The sequence below is a fragment of the Arvicola amphibius genome, chromosome 7 (genome assembly GCF_903992535.2).
Source record: "Arvicola amphibius chromosome 7, mArvAmp1.2, whole genome shotgun sequence".
Classification (NCBI taxonomy): domain Eukaryota; kingdom Metazoa; phylum Chordata; class Mammalia; order Rodentia; family Cricetidae; genus Arvicola; species Arvicola amphibius.
Window position 1 is genome coordinate 132,138,591 of NC_052053.1, and position 21,429 is coordinate 132,160,019.

The 21,429-nt window shown below is 36.2% G+C and overlaps 1 protein-coding gene across 1 annotated transcript; it reads right to left on the reverse strand.

Annotated features, from left to right (window-relative positions):
• Positions 1–893: 893 nt before the first annotated feature.
• Positions 894–21,222, reverse strand: LOC119819929 (60S ribosomal protein L22-like 1). The gene is made up of 3 exons (XM_042055414.1): positions 21,115–21,222; positions 20,129–20,325; positions 894–1,335 (listed from the first exon to the last, which is right to left on the reverse strand). The coding sequence occupies exons 1-3, from the start codon at positions 21,220–21,222 to the stop codon at positions 966–968; spliced, it is 675 nt and encodes a 224-aa protein (XP_041911348.1). The 3' UTR covers positions 894–965.
• Between the last annotated feature and the right edge of the window lie 207 nt (positions 21,223–21,429).

A 21,429-nucleotide genomic window follows, 5' to 3' on the forward strand; every position in this document is an offset into this window, starting at 1 on the left:
AAGTGACAGATAGAAGCTCTTGATATCAAAGAAACTTTCCACTGAGTCAAAACAGCCATGGAACGAGGGAAATTCTCCACCAACTATACTTCCAACAGATGATTATTGTGTATTCTAATATGCAAAGACAACAAAATATAACAAACATAAGGAAACAAGTCAACTTTTAAAAATGAACTACAAATATGAACAAAAAATTCTCAAAATAAGTGCTATCAAACACTTTTGAAAGTCTTCAAAACTTTTGGCATCAGTGAAATGTCAGATAAAACTGCTGTGAGATTTCATTTCATCCCGGTCAGAATGGCTCTCAGCGAGATGATGGCTTTTGTTCCCCCTGCTTTAAAGCTACCTAATAATAATATTTGCTGTGGTCAGAAGTAGACCACTATACTCAAAGCACTTGGGTACCTGAGGCAAGAGGATGACTACAAGGACAAGTTAAGCCTCTGTTCAAAAGTGACTTCATCACATGCTCCATCTGGAGAGGGAGAGAGAGGAGGGATAGGGGGAGGGGAGGGGAAATGGGAGGAAGGGAGGTGGTAAAAATTTGTAAAATTATATAATTTAATTAAAAAAAACAAAAAAAATTAAAAATGAATTCATGACCACTCTGGAATACCAAGGCAACCTTGTAAAGGTCAGTAAAAGTGAGAAGAAGCATTTGTGAAGGAGCTCAGGGTGACAGTGTTTTGACTCACTCTCTAGGTTCTTCTGAGCAGTATTTACTGAGCCTGAGCTGTCAGGCCTAGTATGCCATTTCACCATAAAACCTGGTGAAGCTAAAGCTGCATGGTGATTTCTTATAGGTGCTACTGGTTATATCAAATGGCAAATGCTTCATATCTAAATCACACAAAAAGATGTTAACACCTTTTATTTATTTATTTTTTTAAGAGTGCAATGGTTTTTATTTGCCGAAAAAAGTCCAATTTTAGTTTTTCTTTAAAGCATACAAAGGCCAACTAATCTTCAGACTCTGAGCCATCTTCATCCTGACTAATCTGGAAATAGCGAAGTTCGTAGGTCTCCTTGTCAGATGCAACCACACGAAGCCAATCACGGAGATTATTCTTCTTAAGGTATTTCTTGGTAAGATATTTCAAATACCTTTTAGAGAACTGTTTCTCAGAAACAACTGTGATTTTATTCTTCAAGCGTTCAATGTGAACAACATTTCCAAGATTTCCAGTTTTCCCATTGACTTTAACCTTCTCCCGGAGAAACTGTTCGAAGTTCCCAGAATCAAAAATCCCATCTTCCACCGGATGAGTGAGGTCCAAATGGAACCTCCAGGTTGACTTCTTAGGTTTCTTGTCTTTCTGCGGCGAACACCTTTTAATAATTAGGCCACTTACAAGGGGAAAAAAGATGAAGAAATTTGCTTTTTCTCCAAATTTTCCCTTTTCAACTTATCTCACAGTTGATTTCTTTTTCTTTACTTAAGTTTCACAATACTTTTGATTAAAATGATAAGATTGTATTCTCTATAGAATGGATTATGTTTAATACCCTAAAATGTATGAAATATTCACATATTTAAAAACTTACTGCTTTAAAGAGAAAAGCAAATAATTTTTAAAAATACATATCACAGAATATCATCAAAATCACTGAAAATAAACTCGGAGAACTCGGATTGAGTTTGGATCCTCCTATTTGTTCCTACAGCAATACCTCGTCAGGCACAAACAGCTCTGTATTAGATTATTTGTCAATGTTATTTTATGAAGAAATTTAATAAAATTTACTCTGCAATCCATTGAGCACTTCCTAACTTAATTCTCATATTCTGCATTTCCTGAGATTTACAATTAAAATTGTGATGAGCCAGACATACAAACTATCCTTTTTGTGACAAAGACGACTCATTAGAATTTTACAAAAAATGACCTTGGCTTTTACTTCTAAAGTAAAGATTCTACTACAAATTGATACCACTCATCTATAAGAACCTATATATGATTTATTTTAAAACAAAATTTTTTTCAACCCAATTTGTTTCTGATGCCCACCACAAAAATAATATAGTTCAATTTTCTATTTATGCCCATGCCAGATCCTGTTAATAAACAATAATGGCCCTGACATTTGCTGTTTTCCAAGCGTGATCAAATAAGAAATGGTCTCCAGACCAGAGTCAACATTCATTCTGATTAAGAAATGTCTAATCTTCCTTAGATTATTGTCGCTAGACACCAATATTACTTCCGATATCTTTAAGACTACATCATTGCACTAAGTGGTACTATTTTATGTCATCATTTTTGAACCCAGGTTTAATTTCTACAAAGACCACTGCAAATATAAGAGATCATGTCACCAAAACTACTGTGATTTTTGTGCAATGATTATGTGATCTATCAATAGAAAAACACATAACCGAAGACAAAGGATTTATTATTAATAATTCTGAAGATCAATATACCTTTACATACGTAGGACAAGTTATCAACATTTTTTAAATATGATAATTCTTATTCAACAGCTGCACAAAAATCTATCTTTTTTGCTCACTTTCTGTTTGTTTATTCCGAAGTCTTGTAAGAACACAATGGTTACAAAGGGTAAGGGCACATGTAACGTAACTTTGTAAGTTATCATGCATTACGCCATTATGGAAACGCCCAATTTACAAAGCAGTCTTTCATTCCTTTAACTACTGTTTCAACATTTCCTGATCCCGTTCTACAGTTTAAAACCAAGGGATCTGAGAGAAAGGCAGTGTTATAAATGGAGAAAAATGAGACAGGGAGCCATTTGCTTGTAGGTCAGCAATGCTCCAAGTTCCATTGGGGGGAGGGGGGATACTGGCTAATTCTAAACTTGTTTAGAGACAGTTTTGAAGTGTAACAATAATAAATCTGTGTTTGACACCCAAAATTTGCTGCTTCTATGTTGGATTTCATGTCTTAGAAAATTAACTTTTTAGAAAGCCTAGATACTACATTTCAATTGTGTTTAATACAGCCCAATACAGATGTGAAGAGAAAAAATAATATTAGAAAGGTACTCACACCTATTGGAAGTTAAACAAATGAGTTATGCTGCTATGAAAACATTTAACCAAATTACCCAGACATCAATTTTGTCATTGAAATCCTAGTCTACAGAAGTGTAGATTTATAGATTATAGTTAAAAATAAATTTGAAAGAAAGCTTAGGTATAGTTGAACTATTCCTGTCCAGAGAAGAGAGCTAGTGTGTTAAAAGTAGCAGAAGATAAATGCTGATTCTTAGAACATATAAACAATTATAAAATGAAGAAAAAGTGAGGGAATAGAGTTTCTTAAAAAGTAAGGCAGTTCAATATGTAACAGATGCTTTCATGGGTGTCAAAGACATGAAACCCAGTGATGTTCTGTGAAGCCCCCAGTCTTAATAACGTACACATATTCCAGGGTGTGTGCACTTCTTTATCTTCAAGATGGTAGTTGTTCGCAGATACGTCTAAAGAAATGCTAAGAGTACCAATGGGGTAAGGACTGTGGTGTTGACTAAATCATTTTCCTTACCGCTAAAGTCCCGCACTGGCTGAATGATTTCTATGCGAACAAATACCTGCAATTTTCTGCACTTTTCTATTTCCAATTGAATGAGAGGTTGGTAAGAGTGGTTGTCCAGAAGGTGCTTCTCAGTTTGGTAGGTGCTCAGATTTGGGAATAAAATCCTAGGGAGAGACGTGTGGAACTTGAAGGAGAGCTTCTACCGCAGGCCTCTGTCTTCTCTGACTCCCACAACAAAATAACACGGACCAAAATGTTTCTGGCTTGAATACAGAAATTTATCTTTTCATTTGGTCAATGAAGAGTCCAAGATCAAGGAGCTTTCAAGGTGGTTTCTGGTGATGTTTCTGTTCCAGGCTTGTGTAGTTACTCTCTGCTGTACCCTCACATGGCCCTTCCTATCTGAACATTGAAAGAAAAAAAGAAAACAATGATAACCTTTCCCTATCTTGTGAGGACTTCTGACTTCACTTAATTTGACCAGTGCATTCGTCTGTAAATGCTTCACTGTGGAGCCTTTCTGAATAGAGTGACATCTGGGAATTTGGACTTCGGTGTTAGAACTGGGTGTACAACTTAGTCAATTTTAAGAATCAAGATCACCAGGATATATAGCAACTAATGACTGATAACAGTTGTTGCCATCTAACATATAGGAGAAAAACTAGATAATGATTTTCTGATACTAAGAATACTTTTCTGCGTAAGAAGCAATTCAAAATGAGGTACCAGTTTTCTTCCACGGACACATCTAGAGTTTTCTCAGTATTTTCTCTCTTTCAGTTTCCAACTTGACCTTGACACAGCCACTGAGCTACTCCCTTTAACTTTAATAAAGCACATTTTAACTGTTTAGTGAATAATATTTAACATGTTACCTTTTCACATGGCTCTCGACAGTCTGATTCCTTACTGGTTCTAGTCTCAACCTTTCCTCCAGTCTTCAGCCACGAAGACCAACTCACTACTATGTGAACTTTCCAGGACTTTCTAATTTTTTGTGTCCTCTTTTTTTTTCAATAAAATGATGTATTTATCCGCAGTATTTTATTGCTCTTGAGTTTCTTAGCCATCCAATTTCACCTACAAGGCATCAAACCGACTGCTCAGTGAGAAGAAACCTCATACAGAACTTGCTGGGCACAAGTAAGTTGCTGATCTTCCTACCTCTATGAAAAGACTCTGAATTTGTTCAAGTAGACAGTACTTTATTAATATTTTACACTAGCAAAGCTAAATAATGATGTTTACTAAATAATTGCTCAAAGAATGAATGGATTCGTGGTGAAAAATAGAAGATGTTGCATAGAACAGTTCTTAGAAACATTTGATAGATAAAGGAAGCAGAAAGTAAACTGAAGGTGTGTGCATAAATTATGCTTCTCAAAGAGAGAGAACTGTCATCACATAAAAAGTCAGGAATATATCCTGTTACTAACTTGTTTAATATAGTCTCTTGAATGACACAGATGGCCAGATTCCAATTTTATAAAGTATGTTTTTTTTTCTTACATTAACTTCTGTTTATACCACTAAGAATAACAAAATAGCTTAGTTAACATAATTAACACAAGTTTACCATCTCTATCTCCTTTTCAGAACCCAGAGAAAAGTTGAAAAGTGTTACATGAAAGAAAAAAAGAAGAGGAAAGGGAAAAAAACCCTTCAGAGTTCAGACTGAGTATCTTTTCATAGAAAATTATATAGCAGCACAATTAAAATGAAATACTAATTGTAACAAGGCAAGATGGTGGCTGCAGAATATAATTCAAACATAATAGATTTTCTAATGCCTTCCTTGAAACTAAAGAGGAATGCCCCTTCAGCCAATAAAGTAAATTTCTCATCTTCAAATGGATACTTTATCCTCATTCAGGCTGATGTTATAGCGACATCATGAATTTTTCAGACAGCTTTGTGAATCAGCAGAGTATTTCAGAGGACACTGTCTACTAAGAGCCAAGTCGTGATATTTTCATACAGCCTTTAAAGTAGTTGATGAAACATTTCATTTTGGGCCGACGATGCTTTTGCTCCAGCCACCTTGGAGAGCAGAAGGGCTGAGCCAGTTGAGAAGAAAGGAAATGAGTGTGTACTGCATCAGCCAAACTTGAGATTATGCAGTTGTGCAGGTCAACATGTTTCACTGTTTTCCTTTTAGTATTCATGATTGTAATTCTTATCTCCAAGGATCATGAATACTAATATTTTATGAAATATCATTCTTTGCTTTAATGTGCCTTAGAAAACTTATTGACTAATTTGCTCATGGTAAGTCTTGAGATATAAAGAAGCTAGTTTCCTTGTTATGTAAATAGCATTTAAAAATAAAATTAAGAAAAAATATCTACTTCCAAAGCAAGCTTGCAGCTAATGTTCTGAGTGCCCCCCTGAGCTGGAGCTGGGCTCAAGGCTAATAATTAGTAAGAAAGCAGCTTCATTCCCACTCTATATAATGACAACTTGCATGATATTATATATCATCCAACGCCAGATCATCTGTACCCAAGATGAGGATCCCTCTCTCTTTTCTTGTTCTGTTTATTTTTAAAGTATCTGTGAGTGGTTTCAGAAGGTAAAACTGAGACATAAGTCTGACTCAACATCACAAATAAGTTAATATAGATTGATCTCTCAAGAAACTATCACATTTATTTATCATCTATCTTCTTTTTTGATAAATATGTCATAATGTTGGAGTTTTTAATTTTATCAAACAATAGATGTAAGAATGTATGTGTTACACATAGAATGATATTGAGATATATCCCAGATTATTTACAAAATTAAATAATGCTGAAGCTGTAAGTGTTCAGAAGAAAACATTTTCTTTCACAAAACAACTTTAACTTATTGTTGTCAGTTTTATTTCTTTTGTTTATATCAATATGCATCCTTTGGTGTTTATGTGTATTTGTATCTTTATTCACTTATGTCTGGGTATTCTATATGGATAAGTTGATTTCCATACAATACACAGCCCTCAACATCTACAGTTTTCATACCATCGTTTTATAATTTTTCCAGCTACCTGCCAGCAACATTTTAAATTAATTCACAATCAAGAGTTTAAACTGAAGAAAATGTTCTCTTAAGTGTTTCGATTTATTTTATTTTGCAATTGTTGTATAAGTTTTTCACTCTTAAGTTGTTATTTTTGTTCTTAAAGAAAATTTAAATTCATTCAGACTAGGATAAATTAAAATTATATGTATGTGATAATCCATTAAACAATTAAATTAATAAATAATAAAATTTATACCATTTAAGCCAGGTATCAACAAATATTCTCTGTGAAGAGTTAAGTATTAATTAAGTTACAGTTTGGGATAAACACACTTTTTATAAGAATTATCCTTACTGCTCTAGGAGGAAAGAAACTGTCACAATAAGTAATGGACATGTTTTTTGCCAATAAAACTTTATTCATAAAAACAGACAACAGGCTAGATGTGGCTTAAAGGCCAGTGATTTTAGAACACCAATATATGATAGCTATACTGTTCTTCATGAATCCATGCTTTAGTATAATCCTGGTCATATATTTTAATGTTTAGCTAGCCTTGGCACTGAAGGTATTATCATTCTTAGGCCCACAAGTATAGTGACTTTCTTTTAAAATCTTCAGAACAACAGAGTTGAAGAATTCATGCTAATATCTCAGTTTAGAAAACAACGACATAGAGTTTGCTGATGAATTATCATGCAAGACTCTCTACCAAGTGTTTTCTCTGATAGATTTGTAAAAGTGGTATAGATTGATGAGTAGGCTTAGAATTATTAAAATATAACAATTTATAATCCTCCTTACATTCATTACATACTGAAAAATATAGTAGTGGTTGGGCATATATATCAGTGGATAACAACTCTTGTTTCATACACATGAGGGCATGAGTTCCTATCCTCAGCACCCAGGTAAACATAAGAGCATCATGGTTTTACACAGTGGTGATCTCAACACTGAGCTGAAAGAGGCAGATCTTGAGAGCTCAGTGGCCAGCCAAGTCTAGTTCAAATGAAGAGACTGTTGGTTAGTGGGAGATCCTGCATCAAAGGGGAAAGGGGCAAGAGTGATAAATGAAGACTACATCTCTTGATCTAGGCTCCTAAACCTTATCACTCAGGAAGATGTTTTTGTAACTGATTATAGTGTTGAATATTTCTTATCAATTTTATTTTTGAATTAATATATCTGTACTTTATTTACATCATTTCCCTCTGTCTCATATTTCTAATCTTTCTTGTCTTCCCTCACTCCCTTGAAAATTTTTATGACCTTTTTTCTTTGATTATTCATATTGCAAATATATATATATATATATATATATATATATATATATATATATATATTGACAGATATTTCTGTCCTACCCTGTCCTGCAGCCATTCAGTCCCAGAAAAACCCACAGAAGTCTACATTAATTATAAACTGTTTGGCCTATTAGCTCAGGCTTCTTATTAACTCTTATATCTTACATTAATGCATAATTCTTGTCTGTGTCTGCCACATTGCTTGGTACCTTTTATCAGTGAGGCATTCTCACCTTGCTTCCTCTATGTCTGGGTAAAAACTGAAGTCTGAGCCTTTCCTTTTCTTAGAGTTCTCCTGCTCTGGTTGCCCCACCTATACTTCCTGCCTGGCTACTGGCCAATCAACATTTTATTAAACCAATACACATGACAAATCTTTACAGACCATTGTCCACTGCACTTCCTCACCTTTTTTTTTTCAAAACAAAAACTCTGGATCTAATCTCCTTTGTTTAGCTTTTTTCCTTGACATCATCCACAACAACTTGTAACCAACACTCTAAACAAAGACAAACAGCCATAATCCATTTTGGGGAAAAGAAGGCATAGTTTTCTAGGCTACTTTCTGAATATTTGGGGGGCACTGACAATCTTATGGGGAACTAAAGAAAATTTAAGATTATGGTCAAGTCCTGACTGAAATATTCTGTGAGGCTTGATCATCTTAACCATCACTCTTGAGACTGTTCTGGACATAGCCCTCAGAGTAAACTTCAACAGAGGTCTTCTAAAATGTCGGATCATCTGAGCCATCACTCTTATTGAAGATTTTTTTCAGGGGGTCTTCCTTGGTCAAATCTGATTTTTCTTAACCCAGAATAAATTCACAACTACTCATTTCCTGTGGAAACAAAAGCAGAATCTCTTCTCCAAAGTAACATATCTTTTGACTTAAATTTTGAAGTCAAAACATTTTTAAAATACGTATGTCATATTAATTCATCAGCATTTATAATCAAATGTCTTTTAGCAGCTGTTGTTCCTTACTCAGCCATCAAACAATTCAAAGATAGCACAATAGCATATATCCAGATTCTCCGTGTATTTTCCATCTGTATGTGTCTTTATTTTAAACTATTTCTTTTTTATTTTTATTTTTTGAAAATAGGGTTTCTCTGTGTATCTTTGGCTGTCCTGGAGCTCTCTGTAGACTAGGCTGTGCTTGTCCTCACACAGATCTGCTTGCTTCTGCTTCCCAAGTGCTGGGATTAAAGGTATGTGCCACCACACCCAACTTCTTTCTTTCTTCCTTCCTTCCTTTCTTCCTTCCTTTTTCCTTCCTTCCTTCCTTCCTTCCTTTCTTCCTTCCTTCCTTCCTTCCTTTCTTTCTTTCTTTCTTTCTTTCTTTCTTTCTTTCTTTCTTTCTTTCTTTCTTTCTTTCTTTTCTAAAGGATTTTAGTCTTTTTCTTTTCTCTCCCAAGCCTACATATATTTCGAAATATACTGTAAACCATTTAGAGGCTTTTTATGTACTGTATATCTCTTTTTCAGACCACATGGGTCTTTAATTTGCTAAGCGATATGGCTAGGATTAAAGCCAAGGTTTTGACAACTGGATCTACCCCATTCCTTAGCTTTCTGAGAGTCTAGCTTCATGGTGGAGGTACTGGTGGGAGCCATGTTTATTGGCAGAACTCTAATGAGTTTCAAGGTCACCATCTTTCACCACCAAGAAGCATGCTCTAGGCTATTCAAAAACACTATTTAAGTGTTTGGTGGTGGGGCCTCTTAAAAGAACTGCAAAATTTTGACAGCTAAAACTGAGTCAGGAAGCATATCTTAAATGAGACACAATTGCCTCTAGCAAAGAGAGCCACCTGAGAAAATGCTGTTACCAGGAAGCCATGCTTAACTCTGTTCTTTTTTGTCTAGAATTCCTTCCCAAACTCTCTCAGGCTATAAGTAGATTTAGTTGTCCTTGTTGGCGCCATTTGTCGACAGATTTGTGACCCACTCTGTCCTGCAGCCATTCAGTCCCAGAGAAGCACACAGATGCCTGCATTAATTATAAACTGGTTGGTCTATTAACTTAGGCTTCTTATTAACTCATATCTTACATTAACCCATAATTCTTGTCTGTGTCTGCCACATGGGGTGGTAACATTTATCAGTGAGGCATACACCTATAAATGCATCTTATAATTTGATTACCACATAAATACCCATTTGCATAATGTGCTAATGTGCATATATATGATACTTGCAAACTTTAGTATTATTAAACAAGAGGGTCATTTTGAGTTGACTACATGTTCATATTATTTAACTGAGCAATGCAGTATAGCGAATGTCCATCCTTTTCATTTATCTGTTCTTTCTAAATTCCATACACAGGAAGTATATTGCTTTATTATAACGTGAGTTATACTTAATTTTTCTTTCATTAAATATAGATATTTTTATATATCCTGATTATATTTTTTCTTCTTTCTCCTCCTCCTCTCACCTTCTCCTTATCTCTCTTCCTATCTGGAGCTACTTCTTTTCTGTTTCTAGAATACAAACAGGCTTCAAAAAGATTGATACAAAATCAAATAATATGTAATATAATAAAAAATAAATTAAGATGCAGCAAAACTATCACATCATAATAGGACCAAAAGAAAGAAAGAACAAAAGAAAGAAAGAAAGAAAGAGAACCCAATAAGAGGCACAAGAAGAAAAAATAGGTGCAGAGACCCACTTCTTGGCACTTTCAAGAATCCTACAAGAATACAAAACTGATAGACATAATACACATATAGAAAGGACCTATAGAGCCGGGCGGTGGTGGCGCACACCTTTAATCCCAGCACTTGGGAGACAGAGGCAGGCAGATCTCTGCAAGTTCAAGGCCAGCCTGGTTTACAAGAGTTAGTTCCAGGACAGGCTCTAAAACTACAGTGAAACCCTGTCTCGAAAAACCAAAAAAAAAAAAAAAAAAAAAAGAAAGGACCTATAAGGTAAGATAAAAAAAGTAAATAAAAATAAAGGATAAAACATTTTTAAAAACATTTAAAAAAACAAAGTAAACAAAAGCAGAAAAGCTTTGATAGGATATTATGAAGCAAGCAAACTCTAAAGATGCTATAGACTATCTACTTCTGGGCATTCAGGGAACCCTTAGGTATGGTTTCTTTGGGATACCTGGGGTCTGGGCTACCACCTGTGACCATGTTGATATTTAAAGGCCATGTCAATCTGAGAGCCCTGTGCTGCCATCTGAGGCCATGGTGATGTCTAGACCTGAGCTGCTGCCAGGGACCAAGTCTGGGTCCATGATCCTATAGCAGGCAGGGTCTGTGTTGATGTCCATGGCTTCTGTTACCACAAAAGGCAATAGATGCATGGGGTCTGGTGAGCCACAAGAGACAATGGTAGTACTGGAAGGCCTTGCTGCTGCTAGTACCATGCTGATCTGAGTTGCCTAGGCAGCCACTGGGGTCATGATGTTGTCCAGGCCTGAGCTGTTGCTGAGAGTCATGTCTGGTTCCATGGTCCTCCTGCAACAAAGGTCTGTGTTGATTTCCATAGCCTATGCAATGAGAACCCTGTGGCAAAATCTGAGGGCCATGTTGAGTCAGACCTTTGCTTTATTGGCATGTTAGACACTGCACCAGGAGGGATGGCCCCATCCCTTATGGGACAATTGACACCACCCTTGGGAGAGATGGCCCAACTCCTCACCATGGTTATGAGACAGCTGGCTCTGATGACATAGGCCAAGGAGAGCTGGCTCTAGGTGTTTGGTCCCATTGGCCCAGACTAACCGGCTCGGCTACCATTCAGGCCTATATCCTAGACTTTCAATTTACACACCCTAACATTTACCCTATCATTGACCTATTAGAACAGAATCTCCATGACTCTAGGCAACAGCATGATGTTTGAGAGGAATTTTACTTTATGTGCAATGATGATGGTGTGCCAAAGACTCGAGGCCTTGAACAAGACCAATGACTCATTGCAATGAATATTCATGGATGGGGCTGATTGAATAACATAGTATTAATGTGGGCTTCAACTCTGTATGCTATGAATATGTTTTATTAGCATTGGTTAATAGAGAAGCTGCTTTGACCCATGGCAGTGGAAAATATAGTTAGGTCAAAAATCCATGCAGAGATAGAGGAGGAAAGAAGGTTGTGTCAAGGATATACAACATAGAAGCCAAAAGAGGAAGACTCCATGTAACTCCTGAAGATAAAAGACACCAGAAACTTACTGGTAAGCTACAGCCTCATGGTAGTGTACAGATTAATAGAAATGGGTTAATTTAAGAAGTAAGAGCTAAGTAGAAATATGCCTGAGCCATTGGCCAAACAGTGTTGTAATTAATATAGTTTCTGTGTGATTCTTTGAGACTAAATAAGTGCAAGATCAGGCAGGAAAGAAACTTCTGCTTACAAATGGCACCCGAACATTTGGCAAATATATCCACATAAAACCTAAGGAAGCTTAAAAAAGGGGATGCTTCTAGACCCACAAAAATGGAAATCAATTAGAACTTCTTGGTATCTGCATAATTTTAGATAGGCTTTGTTTGCTGATGGTGAGCAGAGGCATAGATCCTTTAAGAGAAGGCCTTCTGACTCAGCATTAGCAGCAAAAATTGTGTGGCTCCTTTAAGAGACAGCATCCTGGTTGGTGCTGATTGCACAAAGGGCTCCAGTGTCCCACACTGGGTACCATATCATGCTACAGATATTTTTCTGTACTGCTGGTCCCTCTGGACTGGGTTTTTTCCACCTTTCTGTTCCTGAAGACTTTTGTAAAATAACCACTCTGTGACTTAATATTAATTACGCACTTTTCGGCCTATAAACTCAGGCTACTTGTTAACTAACTATTACATTGTAAGGGTATATTTTGTGACACACCACAATTCCCAAGGCCATCAGAATGAATGAAGAAGTGTTGAAGAGGTGATTAAAAAGGGAGAGCAAAATGTTTTTTGTTTTCTTGTTTGTTTGTTTTCTTTTTAATTAATTTGGGGGAGTTTCTTTTGGAGGCAGGATGCTGCAGGCAAGAGTGACAGATATGGAGGGCCTGGGAGCTGAGGAGGATTGAGCTGCATGATATAAAATTCTTAAAGAATCAATAAAGAATTATTTTATTTTTTTTAAAAAGTAGCTTGTTAGCTCAGTAAGGGTCCCTTGGAGAAAATTAAATTTTCATTTGCAAGTGGTTATCAATTAGAGACTGATTCTGGGTAAAGGATGAGGAAGGGAGCATATGTCCACTTCTTTTAGCTGTAGGATCACATCTGGTATGAACTCATACAGGCCTTGTGCATGCTGCCACAATTTCACTGACTTCATATGGACATTTCCTGCTATGTCTAAAAAGCCTTTCATCCACTGTGTCCTTCATTTCCTCTGGCTCTTAAACTTTTTCCACTTCCTTTCCTGTAGGGTTCCCTAAATCCAGAAGGGAGGAATTTAATACATATGTCCCATTTAGGGTCGAATATACCAAGGTTTCTCACTTTGCAAATTATCTGGCCATAGGTCTCTATATTGTACTCATCTCTTGCAGAAGGAAGATTCTCTAATGAGAGATAAGCAATGTATACATTTATAGGTAAAAAGGAGGCAATTATGAGTCATTTTTATTTTTACATTTGTTGTTGCGTTGTTTTGTTATTTAGAGCAGTAGTGGTTTTACCCTGGGTCCCTGGGTAAAACTTTCAGATTCTTGATCACCTAGGCACCATGGGGTATGGGTTCCATCTCATGAAGTGGGCCTTAAGCCAACACAGATATTCATTGGTTACTCCTGCATGTGTGCCACCATTGCTCTAGCCCGTCTTTCAGTCAGGACACCATTGTTGATCAAAAGGTTTGTAGCTGGGTTGCAGATTACATTTCTTCTTTGGCAGTATGCAGAATCCTTTACAGTACCAAAAAAGCTACCTTGTAGAGGTGAAGGCTTATGTAGACTCAGATCAACTTTTGCATGTTCCATGAGTTGTGTATGTATGATTGTCCGCAATAGAGCTCTGCTATCAGATTGGAGAGAGCAACCTATAATGTCAGTAACAGCCTTGGTTGTTGAGAGTTCCATGAGACTCCTTTGACAAACAACTCAATTAGGTGTAAACCAATGCCAGTACTGGAAGCTTCATTTAGTGACAAGAAATGTTTAATTTGGGGATCTGTCTCCCTGTCATTTAGCCATTTCTAGATTGCCTTCATTTATAATTCTGCAATGTTTTTTTAAAGGTAGGAATGATTCTCTCCTTTACTTCAGGATGGGCACAACCTTGATTTGTTTTGCTATTTTGTCAAACATCACTGTATGAGGAGGTCGTACCAACCTCTTGTTGTAAGCACAGCAAAAGTGTTTTAGCTTTAACGGTATAATATTCATTTAGCATATCTATTATATGTATATAATGGTGGTAAACATCGCTCAAACTCTCTGAAAAGGCAAAGAACACTTCCTGACAGGTTTGCGCCTAGCCACGGTATAAATATTGCTCTAGAAGCCTGTGTGCATTCACAACGTTGGGAAAAGATAAAAATTGTAATCACTTTCATGAAGAGACATTTGTATACATCACTGCTATCAATCAAACTACTGACCAGTTATGAAACTGCCTGGAGAAATTTAACATTTTCAAAGAGAAAAAACTTAAAACTACCTGTTGCTCATAGAAATGTATTAGAGATCAGATCAACTTTCTAATACATTTCATAGACTTCATCTACATTAAGCAAACATATTTGAGATTATCTAGATCATTTGTTACCATCTAAAAAGTCAAGGTGACCATCATTTGTGTCCTTCTCTGTCCCCTGTCTTTCTCTTTGGCCCATTTTATTTGCAACTTCAAAAGTCCCTTACCTTACAAATATTCTAATTTCTGCTAAAGAAGCAGTTTTTTCTAACTTTGATGTTTTATTAAAAAGCATTAGGACTGAAAATGTTATGAAGTGAGATTCATAATGCCCTGCTTTTAAAGTTACTTTGTTCACTTTTGTGCATTGAATTTCAATCAAAAATAGGTAATATTGTATTTCATACATATCTAAGTTCATGATAGTTGTCATGAAATACAGCTCATGTAAATTAATAGTGTAATTAGTAAGTGAAAAATGGAATAATATCCTTTCAAGGGAGTTGATGTGAAAGAATTTTTTTTAAAAAAAATGAACCTTGCTCTTTGAAAGATTATTAGATACTTTAATATGGGGCTGGGAGTGATTCAGAATGAGAAACATCTAACTAAAATGGTTCTCTGTCATTCTCTGAAAAACTTGCCACATACCCTCTGATTAGTTTAATCCTATACCTCTTTGTATTCTTTTAAACAAGGAATCTGGTGTCACCAGTTACTCCAGTGTAAGGTTGTACTTATCAAGTATTTCCTCATTTAAAATGAAAAGATTTTGAAGAAAACAGTTTTTTAAAACGATTTCCTCCACCAGACACCCCAGGGTTTTCCTCCATATTTAAACAAGCTTCTCATGTCTGTAAGGTAATGTCATTTCAGCACAAACCATTAGTTAAAGCCTATCAAGTGACAAGCTCACCATGGAACTATTTCTTTTTTAACAAATAAAGTGTCTAAAAACTCCATGATCACTGATGTTTCGGTGATTATACATTCCTAGCAAATCTATATGAATTCAGCTTTAAGAAAATTGTGTCCCTGAATTTAAATGTCAATGTTTAGAGAGCAACTAAACTAAATTTATGTAGAGCAAAAAAGAAAATCTAGCTTCTTCCAAACAGATGTAAATTTGCACAGAAATGATACATACTTTCCCTTGGTTTTTGTTGGATTATATGGTATCCCTTTATCAGTATCTTAGAAAGAAAGACAAAATGGAATATAATGAATATTCATTTGAAGAGTATGGGCATCTCAGTTACTTTTTTTTTAAAGGACTCACCACTTAGAGCACAGTTCTGTAAAAAAAATCCTAGAGACATGAAGACATTTCAATGTGAGCTACACAGTTGTGTTGTAAGCACCTGACTGCTTCAAATTTTTCACCCTGTTCACTAATTTTATGTAATTAGATTACCTGAATTATTAAGGTTTTATTATGTACTTATCAAAGCTCTGCTTATCGTCTGGAGACCTAGAAAAGAATGGGACCAAAAAAAAAATTCCTTTTACTTACAGAAGGTGTCCTAATGACCAAGAGGAATAACACAAGGGGAAGAAAGAGGGGGAAGGAGAGAAAGAAAGGCGGAATCTAAGTGCAACTCAGTTATGCCTAACATAAGGAAACAAACAACATGCAGGAAATGTGAATGCACGTGGTAGAGGCATGTTTTCAAGTTCGGATGATTTTATGATAGAAGCTAACAGAAATTTTGTCTCTAATAATAACTCTGATGGAATTACTGATTGAATGTCACTTTCTCAACTGCCCCTTCCAAACTCAGATCAGTCAGAAAAGCTTCCCTTTTTTGCCATTATGTAACTGGGCTCAGCCCTTCGGAAATCACCTCTTTGTTACCGAACAAAAATTCAGAGTCTAAATAGCTATTGGACCCACAAATCTAAGCAAGTCCTGGCAGAAATCAGTTTTTCTTTATTCACTTGTACATGACACCCTGTATTTTAAATGTTTTTCTTTCATTTTTTGACTGAATGCAATAGCTTGAACATAATTGACTTGATATTCTCATAGGGAGTGGCACTATTAGGAGGTGTGGCTTTGTTGAAGTAGGTGTGGCCTTGTTGGAGGAAGTGTGTCACTGAGGAGTAAATGTTGAGGTGTCCTGTATGCCCAAGCCACTTCCAGTGCTACAGTCCACTTCCTGTTACCTTCTGATCAAGATGCAGCCATCATGTCTGACTACACCCTGCCATACTCCTAACTGTGACTGAACCTCTCCATTGTAAACAACCCACCCAAATGAAATGGCTTCCTTTATAAGAGTTGCTGCTGTCATGATGTCTCTTCACAGCAATAGAAACCACAAGACACCTAAATTTTTCTTTTATAAATATTTCTGTTATAAAATTGTCACTGAAATAGCATCTTCATCCTATCAGAGTGTTTGGCTGTTAATTTGTCATCCATAAAACTTCTATAAATCTAATTTACCTTCAAACCATGGAATAGTTTCCTCTATCAAAATTATTTTTCCTCAAATGGATTATGTTTCTGAACTATTTTTGCTATGAAGGTTGGAAATAAATGTCATATTATATTATATATCATAAATATTATGCTATCATAAATGCATTCCATATTTTCATGTAGTAATGCCTCCACTCAGATTTGTGAGTTCTGTTATACATTGTAAGATACTAATATGTATCACATGAAGAAATCACAAGTTGGTTTTCCCTCTAAACACAAACTGTCTTATATTTATACTTTCAAAATAATCTTTTTCTTAAAATCCTTGTATGTGAGCATTCACTCACTGCAAAATATACATGCTCCCCTTTAACTATTGCCAATTACTTGATGAATGCTGAGAGTAACAGCAAGGTAGTAGTTTCTTTGCCTTGTGATCTGAAAAATATATACAATGGGCTATAGTAGATTTCTTTCTTTCTTTCTTTTCTTTATTCTTCTCTTATACAATACATCCTGACAACAGTTTACCTTCCCTTCAGTTCTTCCCATCTCCCTCCCCACACACTTCCCCTTTCTCCAGATCCACTACTCTTCCATTTCCCTTCAAAAAAGATAAGGCCTCCTAAGGATATCAACCAAATATGGCATATCAAGTAAGACTGTGCACCAACCCTCATATCAAGGCTGGTGAGGTAACCCAGTAAAAGGTAAAGGATCTCAAGAGCAAGCAGAGAGTCAGAGCCACCCCCACTCCCCCAAGAACACCAAGCAACTAGTCTTGCTGCAACCTGATATGCCTTGTTTTGTAAATATCTTTTTCTGAAAAGAAATGACAGAGGAAGATGGTGGGGGCTGAGCAGCAAGGTGATGGAGCAGAGGGACTGAAAAGAGGTAGGGGAATCTGAGGTCAGAAAGTAAAATAAATAAGTATTGAAGAGAAAAGAAAAAGGAACACCAAGCTACACAACCATGAAGAGTACAGACCCATGCAGGCTCCATGATTGCCACTTTCTTTTCTGGGAGGCTTTATGAGTTCTGATAAGTTGATTCTGTTGGCTTGTTCTCCTGGTGTTCTCAATCCCTTTGGCTCCTATATTTCTTCTTCCCCCTCTTATTCAGGGTTCTGTGAGCTCTGCCTGATGATTGGCTGTGTGTCTCTGTATCTGTTCTCATCAGATGCCAGAGGAAGACTCTCTGATGACAATTGGACCAAGACCTGAGCGTATTTGTTTTTCTGGATATGAGTTGCCTCATTCATAATGACTTTTTCTAGTTCTATCTATTTGTCTGAAAATTTCATCATGTTATTTTTAGCAATCAAATAATACTCCATTGTGTAAACATATCACATTTTCTTTATCAGTTCATCTATTGGGGACATTTAGGTTGTTTCTAGTTTCAGGCTATTATCAATAAATCTGCAATAAATATAGTTGTATACGTGGCCATATGGTAGGATGGAACATCTTTTGGGTTTATGCCCAAGAGATGTATAACTGGGTTTTGATTATCAATTTTCTGAATTACTGCCATATATATTTTCATTGTGGTTTTACAAGTTTACACTCCCACCAGCAATGTGGGAGTGTTCCTCTTGCTCCACATTCTTTCCTGAATGAGCTGTCACTCGTGTTTTTGATCTTGGCCATTCTGACAGGGGTAAGATGGAGTTTCAAAATAGTTTTGATTTGTATCTCCCTGATGGTTAAAGATGCTAATGGATCAGTAGAATTAACATCGTCAAAAACGGTCGGCCTAGAGATTCAACACAATCACCATCAAAATTCTAACACAATTCTTTACAGATCTTGAAAGGAACAATATGGAAAAAAAAAACCATGAAGCTAAAACAGCCCTGAACAATAAAATATCTTCCAGAGGCATTACCATCTCTGAGTGCAAGTTGTGCCACAGAGCAATGGTAGTAAAAACTTCATAGTATTGACATTAAAACAGACACATTGATCAATGAAATCAAATTAAAGACCCAGACATAAATGCACACATCTATGGACACCTGATTTTTTTGATAAAGAAGTCAAAAATATACAACAGAAAAAAATAGAAAGAGAGCATCTTCAACAAATAGTGCTGGTCTAACTGAATGTATGCATGTAGAGGAATGCAGGAAGATCCATAATTATCACCCTGCACAAATAATCACTTCTATAGGGTGTGAGGAGAGAACATGAACTCATTGGCACTGGAGATAACTTTCTAAACAGAACACTAAAAGTATAGGCACTAAGATGAGAAATTCATAAATGGAAATTCAAGAAACAGGAAACCTTCTGTAAGGCAAAGGACACCATAGATAGGACAAAATGACATTATAATGTGAAAAAATTTTCACCAACTCCACATCCAATAAAGGACTAATTTTCAAAATTAGTGAAGAACTCAAGAAACTAGACATCAACAAACCAAATAATCCCATTAAAAGATTTAAACAGATAATTTACACTAGAGGACTCTCAAATGACTGAGAAACAGAGCAGTTTTTTTTTTAACAAGTAAATCTATATGTGATGAGTAAGAAAGAATGCTCAGTGCTTTGAAAACAAATAATAATTCAAAGATCAGCCTAAAATTATAGACTAAGGAAGGAGATTAGTTCTTCTACTTAGGTAAGGGCTGCAGAAGAAGGAAAAGGTTATCTTTAAGGCCATGTTTCAGGTGGCTGTGCCACATTGAGACCCTCGGAACAAGAAAATACAGAGTTGCTGGCTTAAAAATCATTCTGGGTTTTAAGAGAGCAATAAAGGATCATTAAACAAAAGTAAATGGCCTTGATCTTAGATCCACGTGATTGAGCTTATAGCATATATCTATGAAGTTAGCCCTGTGTCTAGGAAGTATTCATGGAAGTGTGTCAAATACACATTATTATTCAATGAAGACAGTGTCATCACATAACCCCAGAGTCAGCACTGCACACGTGTGCCTACAGGAACATCCACTTATATCACATAACCCCAGAGTCAGCACTGCACACGTGTATCTACAGGAACATCCAGTGTCCACATAACCCCAGAGACAGCACTGCACACATGAGTCTAGAGGAATATCCATTGCACATATATGTCTACAGGAACATCTAGGAAAGCCAGTAAAATCTGACTTTATTGAGGGTTCAAATGTACTTTTCTAAAGCATTTTTTTTAGACAACAAAATGTCTAAATCTTAAAAGTGCAGGTTTTTTTCTTCAGAAAATTCTATCTTTTTGTCTCAGATAATTAACTACATGTATTTTATTATATTTTTAATTAGTGTACCAAGATTTAGCTTCATTGTAACATTTTGAATCACAGAAGTGTGTTTTATTGATCTCTTCCTCCTTCCCTGTGTCTCCCATCACCATTCTTCCCCTTAGCTTCCCTTTGGCTTTGATGGTCCTACGTGGTTTATTAACCCCACCCTTTCTCAAAACCACTTTCTCCCCTCTCATGGTTTCCTTTTCTAATTTTATGACCTATAACCATACTCACACCCAAATATATTCATGTACATAAACATTAAAATCTGGGATCCATTATGTGAAAAAAACACATGGTATGTATTGTGTCCCTTTAATATTATAGCTTCCAGATATATCAATTTCTGAAAAATTCATAATTTCATTTTTTATGACTAAGTAAATCCCCACTGTGAATATGCACCACATTTTCTCTACCCATTCATCTGTTGATGGACACTTGGTTCCATTTCCTTACTGTTGTGATTAGAGCCGCAATAAATATAGATGTGCAAATATCTCTGGTCACATTGTAGTTTTAGTCTTAATTTTCTGAGAAACCTCCCTAGTTCCTGTAAATAATTGATAGGTAATTGTACTGGTTTATCCATACACCAGCAGTGAATGAGGGCTCTTCTTTCTCCACATCCTTCCCAGAATTTACTGCCACTTGCTTACTTAATGACAGCTATTCTGGATGCAATCTCACAGCTTTTCTCTGGCGGCTGTGGATGTTGAATACATTCATTGTTTGTTTCTAAGGAAGCATTTGAAGCTCTTTTTTATTGTTTGAGAAATTCATACGTTTATATAATATATTTTGATAAAATTCACCCGCCTTTTCCTCCACCTCAATTCTTCCCCTATCTCAGCCACCACATTTTTCTTTCAACGGCTCAGCTCTCTTTTATAAAACCCCTGAGACTTTTGGGAATGTCTGTTTCTGCATGAGTGTAGGAAAATCCACTAGAGTAAAGGTGACCTCACAAAGACCACACTCCCAAAGAAAACAGACTCTTCCCATACCCAACCATCAATTGTCCATGGCACTTCTGCTGGAGGTGGGAATTCCTGAGCCCCTTCCCTATGAATGATTGCATTTGAATGGCTTGATTTCACGCAGGTCTTAGGCATTCAGTCCCAGCTACTGTGAGTTCATGTGTACAATTGCATTGTCATCTCCAGAAAACACTGCAGATGTCTACTACCTCTGGTTCTAACAAGTTCTTTGTCCTGTCCCCTCTTCCACAATGACCCCTGAGTCTTAGGGAGAAGGGTGTGATATAAATGTCCCATCTAGAGATTCTTAATTTTAAATTGGGAGTGTAGTCCCCAGCCCCC

Coding starts and splice junctions, on each gene's coding strand:
- LOC119819929 (XM_042055414.1), bottom strand. CDS start 21,222: ATGCCTAAGACCTGCGTGAAATCAAGCCATTCAAATGCAATCATTCAT. Junction 20,326..21,114: donor CATGGACAATTGATGGTTGG/GTATGGGAAGAG, acceptor GTATGGTTATAG/GTCATAAAATTAGAAAAGGA. Junction 1,336..20,128: donor TACAATGAAGCTAAATCTTG/GTACACTAATTA, acceptor AATTATTAAAAG/GTGTTCGCCGCAGAAAGACA.